Source organism: Leptonychotes weddellii, chromosome 3, assembly GCF_054177405.1.
Source record: "Leptonychotes weddellii isolate Sample4059 chromosome 3, ASM5417740v2, whole genome shotgun sequence".
Taxonomy (NCBI): Eukaryota; Metazoa; Chordata; class Mammalia; order Carnivora; family Phocidae; genus Leptonychotes; species Leptonychotes weddellii.
Window position 1 is genome coordinate 29,459,976 of NC_138371.1, and position 10,269 is coordinate 29,470,244.

General features: G+C 37.3%; 1 protein-coding gene across 4 annotated transcripts in view; it reads right to left on the reverse strand.

Annotated features, from left to right (window-relative positions):
• CYP20A1 (cytochrome P450 family 20 subfamily A member 1) overlaps window positions 1-10,269 on the reverse strand; it is a 74,496-nt gene that overhangs the window by 61,773 nt on the left and 2,454 nt on the right. For 3 of the 4 annotated variants that reach the window (XM_081813876.1, XM_081813875.1, XM_081813877.1), the window contains exons 2-4: window positions 4,101-4,150; window positions 3,163-3,329; window positions 10-152 (exon numbers count right to left, since the gene is read on the reverse strand). The exons of the other annotated variant lie outside the window; for it this stretch is intronic. In XM_081813876.1, the coding sequence (XP_081670002.1) occupies window positions 10-152; window positions 3,163-3,329; window positions 4,101-4,150 (360 nt within the window). The remainder of the gene's footprint in view (window positions 1-9; window positions 153-3,162; window positions 3,330-4,100; window positions 4,151-10,269) is intronic. 4 annotated transcript variants of the gene reach the window in all.

The window sequence follows — 10,269 nt, forward strand, 5'->3', positions numbered from 1 at the left end:
CCACCTTACCTTCAGCAGGAGAGCAAAATTACTCTGCAGAGAATTAGTCACACCACTTTCATATAATTTTTTCCTTGTGTGGTTTTCACTCACATTTGCACCACTAGATTGATACCTTAATAATGACTTAAGCATGGTTTCAAAAGGGTCCGCTGAAACAGACAAATTAAACATTTCTGAGTCAAAGTAATCACTCAGAAAACAAACAAAACAACAACAATAAAAACTCTAGCAGAAAAACAGATCAGGGAGGTAGGGGGTTGCAGCTGAGAGCATGGCAACTTTCTTTCCAACTCCCCTCACTATCTTTCCTATGTATGAACAGTTCAAGAGGCAATAAAAATTGGCAAGAATACAATATCCTGATTGGTAATTCCACTATAAATCATTAATACTTACATAAATTTCCTACCTACATGACAACAATATCGTTGACTTTATAAAAAGCTCATTCCACTGATTTTATTTTTTTTTTTAATTTTTTTAAATTTTTTGTTTTTTTAAGATTTTATTTATTTGCGAGAGAGAGAAGGAGAGACAGAGAGCATGAGAGGGAGGAGGGTCAGAGGGAGAAGCAGACTCATGACCTGAGCCGAAGGCAGTCGCTTAACCAACTGAGCCACCCAGGCGCCCTCATTCCACTGATTTTAAAGCAAAATTGTTGTGTGTAATGGTCAAGTATTACAGTTAAAATTATTTAGCCGAGTTCAGAAATTTGTTCTTTCTTCTTCTTCCATTTTTTAAGTGTTTCTTTAATGACTATTGTTTTCATACAAAAAATACATTGTCATTAAATTAACAATTTAACAATTAACATTAACAATTAAAACAACGCTGGGGCACCTGCGTGGCTCAGTCAGTTAAGCGGCTGCCTTCGGCTCGGGTCATGATCCCAGGGTCCTGGGATGGAGCCCCACATCGGGCTCCCTGCTCAGCAGAGAGCCTGCTTCTCCCTCTCCCCCTGCCTGCTGTTCTGTCTGCTTGTGCTTGCTCTCTCTCTCTGTCAAATAAATAAACAAAATCTTAAAAAAAAAAAAAAATTAAAACAACAGTAAAATAGAAAGAAAATAAAATTCATCTAAATGTCACTACAGAGATACCGCTAAACATTTTCAAGATTTTTTACAGCTGTCAACATTACTTAACAGACAGAGACAGACAAAACGTATGTCAAATTTTGCAAAGAATACAATCCCTTCTTTCAGCACACTTTACCAGTTCATTAGCATGATCATTTTAATAATGTTTACATGCTTCCCTTACTCCCCAAATTACACTATAAACTCCACAGAAGCAGAGACCATGTCTGGTTTTACTCATCCGTGTATTTCCTGACAGAGCCATCCTTCCATGTTGTGGAAAACTTAGTGATTAAGAGCACAAACTTAGGCCAGACTGCCTACCTTCAAGTGCTAGCTCCATCACTAATTAGTTGTGCAACCTTGGGCCAATGACTTACTCTCTTTGTATCTCAGTTTTCACTAATATCTATTTCATAAGGATGTCCTAAGGATTAAATAAGTTAATATGTATAAATGGCTTATAACAGTGTTGGCATACAGTAGGCATATTTGATAAACAAAATAAATCTATGTCATCATATTAAAGCCTGAATATATTCTTTTACTCAGCCACTGAAAAACATTTAAGTTTGCTTCAAATTTTTATTGTAAATAATACTAATATGTCTTTTCTCATTCACATGAATATCAATTTATAACTTCTTTATGATATCACTGCTAAGTCAAAGATCCTGTCAACCTTCTCTCCCAGGTTTGTAAAATATTTACATCCCATGTTTCTCCATTCCCTCAACAATGAGTTTTGCCAATATTTTCCATCTCTTCCAGTCAGATAGGTAAAACTCTCATTTTTATTTGCATCCCACTAATTACTAATGAGGTTGAAATCTTCATTTGCTTACTGGGCATTTTTATTTCTTCTTTCTTAATTAACTTGTTTTTGCCCATTTTTCTACAACTGCATTTTATTTTTATTTTCTCACTAGTTTTTATTTACTTTATATATATGGGTAGTAAATAATTTCCCCATTTCTCTTATAAACTTTGTCATGGTACCTTTATGTTACAGAAATACAGTAATCAACTACTACACATCATGTGTAGTAATATGTGACCAACATTTTCCCACCTCTTTTTCATCCCTTTTCAAGGTGTTTTTTATTGTACTGAAATTTCTCATTTTTATGTAGACAGCTTTACCTGTCTTGTGCTTGATGGCCCCTAGATCTCAAGTTATGGTAAGAAAAGGTTTATCAACACCCACCCCCAATTTAATACTTAACCATGTTTTCTTCTAATACTTTTATGACTTCAAATTTAATCATTTGGAATTTATTTTGATGTAAAGAGTTAAGGCAGGGATGCAGATTTATTTTTTCCAAATAGCTAACCAGTTTTCCAAAACCATGTATTACTTTTCCCCTTTATCATAAAATGCTCTCTTTACCATGTATACTTGGTTTGTCTACTGGATTATCTACTCTATTCCATCAATCTGTCTAGCCTTATCACAGTACAAGAGCCTTTAAATTAATCTAGATTTATAGCACATTGCTCTACCTGATGATACGAGTATTCCCTCATTAATATTCTTTTCTAGATGTTTCCTGACTGCTCAGGTACCTTTACTATTACAGAAGCACCCTGGAACTGTTTTTTCCAAAAAAATTCTGTTGGAATTTACATTGTTGGAATTTACATTACAATATACCTATAAATTGAAGGAAAAAATAATCATTTTACAATACTATGCCTTAAATGAGGTAATAATTATAAAGACCTTAGCATAATGCCTGGCACATAATATAAAGCATTCAATAAATGTTAGCTATTCTTACCCATGAACAATGTATGGCTCTTCCTAAGAGACGTTTATTCTTTTTTTTTTTTTAAAGATTTTATTTATTTATTTGACAGAGAGAGAGAGAGAGATCACAAGTAGGCAGACAGGCAGGCAGAGGGAGAGGGAGAAGCAGGCTCCTTGCTGAGCACAGAGCCCAATGTGGGGCTCGATCCCAGGACCCTGGGATCATGACCTGTGCCGAAGGCAGATGCTTAACCATCTGAGCCACCCAGGCATCCCCAGACGTTTATTCTTAAAAGATAAGGATCAGCTAATTAGAAAAATAATTAAACTTACATGTCTTATTGGGGTTGATATGCTGCTTTAGTACATCAACGGTGCCCAAACTAACCACAAGGCGCCTGCCAAACCAGAAAGAGACCACAGGCCCATATCTCTCATGCAAATTAACCAGGAACTCGTGCAAACTTCCACTGTTCACAATATCTGGAAGATTACCATCCCTGAGAAAAGAGCAACATTTGACAAAATAACTTGGAAAAATAAGAAATTTAACTTGAAGAATCAGAAAAACAATAGTTGATTCTGAATTAACTGTGTCAATAGAAGAGAGCAGAGGTGCATGGAATACAAATTACTGCAAAATCCCAAACTTAATTAAATTTGACTTCTCGTTTCTGTGGTTATATTCAGATATGGATTTGTCTGATATTTTGAGGATTTATAACAGTTCAAGCCAAGTAAGAAAGATACACAAGGAACATCTGACTCAGACAATGGAAAACGATCTAATTTTTGCAACATCTCATTCTGAGAAAGCAATGAACATCATCATAGGCTAATTTAAAATATCAGATCAGCTATGGCATTCTTTTCTTCTTTCCTTCTATCTTATCTTTCCATTTTTAAGACTCTCTGGCTAGAGAAAGTGAAAACAAACTATTTCAAGATTCATGTGTGTGTTTTAACCTTTTATTATTTATTTATTCATAAGTAATCTCTACACCTAACGTGGGGCTCAAACTCACAACCCCGAGATCAAGAGTTGGATGCTCTACTGACTGAACCAGCCAGATACCCCAAAAGCAATTAAAGTTTTTTTATTTATACAGCCCTCTTTTCTGTTCTTAACAAAGTTCAGGCTATATGCCCAGAGATAAATTTAGAGTACACAATGGAATTAAATAACCTCTGTAATCTAAAAATAGGTTTTAGTTTTAATACCAAAAATTAAGAGTTAACTCTACTGAATTCCCCAAAAAATAACTACTCACTTTTCTTCAGTTGGAGTAATCCCCGGAATTCCTGCAGCTTGTCTAGAAGCCTTAGGAGAAATTTAAAAATAGTTTAGTATAATGATTTAGTATACATAATTTAGTATATGATACATAATCGTATATCCCATAAATCTTATGTTTTGCCAAGACATCTACAGGACCTTAAGTGATGGCTTTCCAATTTTGTTGAATCTCAAGAATGCTTTCTGTATTAAAATACAAAAACTGGGTTCATTGTATTTAAAAGAATAATAAAAGAATAATTTTAATACCCTTCCTGTGTCAATTAACAAGCCGAAAAATTTAACATCCATTCTACATCAACCAATACATAATTAAGCACCATTTTTATTGTTTTTCTGAGTCTATAAATGGTCCCATCTGTCTTAGTTTAAAAAAAAAAAAATCGGGGCGCCTGGGTGGTTCAGTTGGTTAAGCCTTCGGCTCAGGTCATGATCCTGGAGTCCCGGGATCGAGTCCCACATCGGGCTCCCTGCTCAGCGGGGAGTCTGCTTCTCCCTCTAACCCTCCCTCCTCTCATGCTTTCTCTCTCTCATTCTCTCTCTCAAATAAATAAAATGTTTAAAAATAAATAAATAAAATTAAAAAAAAAATCAATGTCATGCTTACAACAGATTCATTCCTAAAATAGTTCTCCTCTTCCTAGTCAAAGAATTTACCAAAATACAATATGATACTCATCTTTTGCTTTAATGTAGTCATTATTGTCAGGGAGGTGTGTGGCATACAAACAAATAACAAAATAATTCATAGCAAATTGTTCAAGTAACAACCTCTAACAAATGAACTGGGGAGGGGCGCCTGGGTGGCTCAGTCATTAAGCGTCTGCCTTGGGCTCAGGTCATGATCCCAGCGTCCTGGGATCGAGCCCTGCATCGGGCTCCCTGCTCGGCGGGAAGCCTGCTTCTCCCTCTCCCACTCCCCCTGCTTGTGTTCCCTCTCTCGCTGTTTCTCTCTCTGTCAAATAAATAAAAATTAAAAAAAAAAAAAAATGAACTGGGGAAAAGTTTGGGGAATTTTAATATTTAACAATTTTGTACTGGGTTTACAGTTGCTGTGTTTGGGATCAGTGTTATTTTTTATTTAACTTTATGACAATCATACTATTCTTATAATAGGATTTTTAGAAAATAATTTTTAAATAAACTAAATATTTACAGAGAAAATAACCTAAAATATTTACTCCAGAATCAATTCTGAATTTTGTCAGTAATTTTGACTAATACTAATCAGAGTTTACCTATCTGGCATTCTGCCCTTTTTTACCTAATTAACATTATATAAGTAAATGAATAAGTATTTCCTTATTTGAGCATTTATTTTATTTTTTTATATCTTAATGAAAGGAAAATGTTTCTTTTTTTAAATTTTAATTCTAGTACAGTTAACATAGTGTTATATTAGTTTCATGTGTACAACATAGTGAATCAACATATTTTTATTTATTTATTTATTTAAAAGATTTTATTTCTTTATTTGACACAGAGAGACAGAGGCAGAGAGAGAGAGAGGGAGAAGCAGGCTCCCCATTGAGCAAGGAGCCTGACGTGGGGCTCGATCCCAGGACCCTGGGATCATGACCCGAGCCGAAGGTAGCCGCTTAACCGACTGAGCCACACAGGCGCTCCAACATATTTTTTTTTAAAAGATGTATTTATTTTGAGAGCAAGAGAGGGCACATGCATGCATGCACACAGAGGAGGAGAGGGAGGGAGAGAGAGAATCTCAAGCATACTCCACACTGAGCATGCAGCCTGATGTGGGGCTCGATCTCACAACCCTCCTGAGATCATGATCTGAGCCAAAACCAACAGACACTTAACCAACTGCTACACCCAGGTGCTGCTGATTCAACATACTTGAACATTTAAAGGCTACCATCATGTAGCTGAAATTGCTTAATCATTTTCCTACTATACTGCTATAAACATCTGGGCTATTTTTTTAAAATTTTTTTATTGTTATGTTAATCACCATACATTACATCATTATTGTTTTTTCATTAATATAAGTAGTACTATAAAAATCTTTATACAATTTTACTTTTTTCCTCCTTTGGGGTATGTATGCCAAAAGAGAAACACTAGATTGAATGGTACTAACTGAAGAGTTTTATTGTTTCTGTTAAATGCTACAAGAATGCTATCTAGATAACAGTATGTGTAACTTGTATTTAACTGATAATTAAATCTACACTGTATTCTGTCCTACAGTCTCATCAATGACGGAAACTTGTCAAGTTTAATTTTATAAATAGTAGGGAAAAGGATGGAAGGAACTCCATAATTAGAAAGATAAAGTCAGTGGTAGAAAAAAAAAAATCCTACTTTTCCCCCTGGCTAAAATTATTAATGACATAACAAGCTTCTTGGGGTGCCTGGGTGGCTCAGTCGTTAAGCGTCTGCCTTCGGCTCAGGTCATGGTCCCAGGGTCCTGGGATCAAGCCCCATGTCGGGCTCCCTGCTCGGCGGGAAACCTGCTTCTCCCTCTCCCATTCCCCCTGCTTGTGCTCCCTCTCTCGCTGTGTCTCTCTCTGTCAAATAAATAAATACAATCTTTAAAACAAAACAAAACAAGCTTCTTGATTTCTCTTCAAACATGATAGACTGATAACATTCATCAACTATCTCTTCCTCCTGAAATCCCACTAAATGAAAGTGAAGAAATAAAAAAGGAGAAAACAAGGATAAAGAGAATGGGAGAGGAACAATTCAACACTTCTTTTGGAAGTGTTAAGCTGTTGGAGAAGTGATTAACTGACATAGTTGAGAGGCCTCCTCTGGGGGTCTGCAGAGGAGAAAGGAGAATTCCTACAAAAAAGCAATCAGATTTGCTCTCAGTAACCAAAAGACAGGATAAGACACAAGGCAAGACGGGGCGCCTGGGTGGCTCAGTTGGTTAAATGACTGCCTTCGGCTCAGGTCATGATCCTGGAGTCCCGGGATCGAGTCCCGCATCGGGCTCTCTGCTCAGCAAGGGGTCTGCTTCTCCCTCTGACCCTCTTCCCTCTCGTGCTCTCTGTCTCTCATTCTCTCTCTCTCAAATAAATAAATAAAATCTTTAAAAAAAAAAAAAAAGACACAAGGCAAGACATAGACTCTAACAATTCTTGAAAAGTTGGTGTACAGATTCCTGAGACACCTTAGGTGTCTTTCTCCATTCCTGTGATTACCAACCTTCTAGAAGGAGACTTCGAGATTCCAGACTCAGGAAAAACAGGATGGGAGGGTGGTAGTCCCTATAATTCTAAGGGAAAATTATTTCCCACCTAGAATTTTATACCAAGCCTAACTAGTATTGAAGTGTAAAGCTTGAACAGAAAGATTTTCAAACAAGCTAGGTTTCATAAGATGTATTTTCCATGCATACGTCCTTAGGAAGCTTCTGGAAATTGATGTGCTGCAGCATATACAGTAGTGAAATAGGAAATAGAGTATACAACACAGGTGAAGAGAATACCCACAATGATAGTAAAAGGACAAGAGCTAAACTGAAGGAGATTGTAACCAGTACCAACTGGGAAAGGATGATGGAAAGCTCCAGAATGGATATGTTCATGGGAAAGAAAACGCAACTGATGCCTTTGAATATTTGGACAGCTTCACAAAGTAGTGTTATGACAGAAATGTTGAAATATTTGGAAAAAAACTACTGATAGGCAGGAGTGAATAAACTCTAACAATGTGGAAATATTACGTACAATCCTTCCCCGCTAGCCTAATACTGCCTTCTACAACTCCATCAGCAAACCGGAAGAGGGAGCCTTAGAAATCTGTATATACTCTGGATAAAATGGCTCCTATATCAACCTCTATCTACACTTCAACAGCAAAAATGAAGAGTGAACCCCAGAACGCCAGGTAAAATGTTCTCCTGCCCTTTACTACATCCATATCTCCCAAAGAGCCAAAACGATGAGAGGGATCCCAAAATTGGCATGCACCCGGACAAGACCCTGCAAAACTTCAATCTCCCCAATTCATAGCCTCACCCTACCATCTGCCTTGAGACTATCCACAATGTTATTATGACCTTTTTCCTTATTTATATTAGACACCACACAAAGGCCAGGACTACCATCCCCAGGTCTTCCCTCATCCCGCACTCCTATTCCTACAGAAGTTTATCCTCTTTCCCTGAGCCATCTCTCCCCTACTCAAGCCTCTACCTTACCTCAGCAACATTCCCATGGTCATACGTTAGATTTTTTTTGGAGGTGGGGAGGAAAAAAACATCCAAAATTTATTCTTCAACAAGACAGACAGCGTCAGCAGGTAAAACTACAGGGGTTTCTCCATAGAGCATACATTCACAAGGGCATTATTTCCTTAACAGTGAGAAAGCCTCGGGTGTGTTCTCTGTAACAATATCCACTTCACAGTGTAAACAGGTACTAGCATTGTGTTCGCTTACAATTGCAGGAGAAAAGGCACAATGTAGCAAAAAAAAAAAATTTTTTTTTGGATCTTAAAGTCAGATGCAACAACACAAACTTTTGATAACAGTCTTGATCAACTTTTCCACAGAGAGACTTCTCCATTCAGAAATTAAGGTCCTTCTTTCTCCTTCCTTGTTAAACCATTAGACCACGTTTCAGCACTACATATACAAAAAGGGGGGAGTTTAAAAAAAAAAAAGAATCACGAAAATACCTTAAACGTCCAGCTGCTCCCATCACACATCAACTCAGGTTTAAGACAGACATCAGAAAACTTCAGTGGTCAGAAAATAGGAAAATAGACACTATGGCTACAAAAATAAAAAATAAATGAGGTAGATAAATTAAAGCTTTCACACTCATGGCTTGCCTGTTCCAACTTCGTAGCCGTCATGCAATACTCAAGAACAATCTCCATAATAACCTGGCATAAGCTGCACCAAGGACATTTTTGTAGAAATTGGTATGTGAACCTGTGAGAAACATGCCCTTCCGTGAGTTTCTTCAAGAATGAAATCCCGTTCTTCAACTGAGTAGGCAATGGTGAACCAAATTAAGTCACCTGAAGGTCCCTGCTCAGGTGCCCACTTCTCCTGGTGGCTCAGGAAGGAGGCATCTGGAAAGCAAGGCAGTACACTGACACTCTTGGGGCTCCAGCTGAATTGTATTTAAATAGGCAGCAACACGCATTGTCTCCCTAAGGACTAAAATCAGTCCATTTGACGGCATCCTACTTAAGGTTCCAAGGTTGAAGGAATTTTGTAATTCTACAATCTTAGTTTAAGAAAAGGTACATTCAGGGAAAAAAAAAAAAAAGAAAGAAAAAGAAGAAGAAAGGATGGGTGCAGGGTTGACATGACCAAAAACTTCAACATCTCCAGAGTTTTAACATCAAGCATCCGAATCTCCAAGCACCTCCCATCTTTCCTTCTCACTATTTTATTTTTAGTATCTTCACTCCAAAAACTATTTTTACCCCAAAAGTACTTTTAAATCACCCACTCATATATTCATTTTCCACTTTACCCAGCTCAGATTCCATGGTCTGTCATTAGAAACATTACTTCACCCTGTATCCTGGTATCATAGCAAAACACCAATTCTAATTAAATCCAACATGTGATCAACTGCCCCTGAACCCACACAGCTGAAGAAAAAAACACAACCACGCTGAAGAGTCTTATTTTAATTTCATGAACCTCAAGTGAGCTGCCTGGAAGTCATACACTTCCCTAGTCCACTCCATAATCTTCTAGATGGCTATTTTGCTCCTTCTCTCTCTTTAAATCCCCTATCCTCACCATTAACTGATAATCTTGCTTCTATTCCACTGAAAAAATGAAAGCAATCAGGAGATAACTTCCACACCACACTACCATCTGCCTACATGTGTGCCCATATATTCCGCCCTCTTTCCTGTTACTGTGGATGAACTGGCTATGCTCCAAATGAAACATTCCCCTCATTGCTCCTCTGTTACCTCTATCTCTGTTACCACTCTGCTACCCCTACCTTGGTCCAAGCCAGCTCCTTATCTCACCAAAATTATTATAACAGCCAAACTACTCTGCCCACTTCTACCCTTGCCCCAGGCCCCTAAGTCTCGTCTTAACATAGCAGTCAAAATGATTCTTTTAAAATTTAACTAGTAAAACTAAATTTTAATTCCCTTACATTTAAAATGTCACTCTTCTGAAAAAAAAAAAA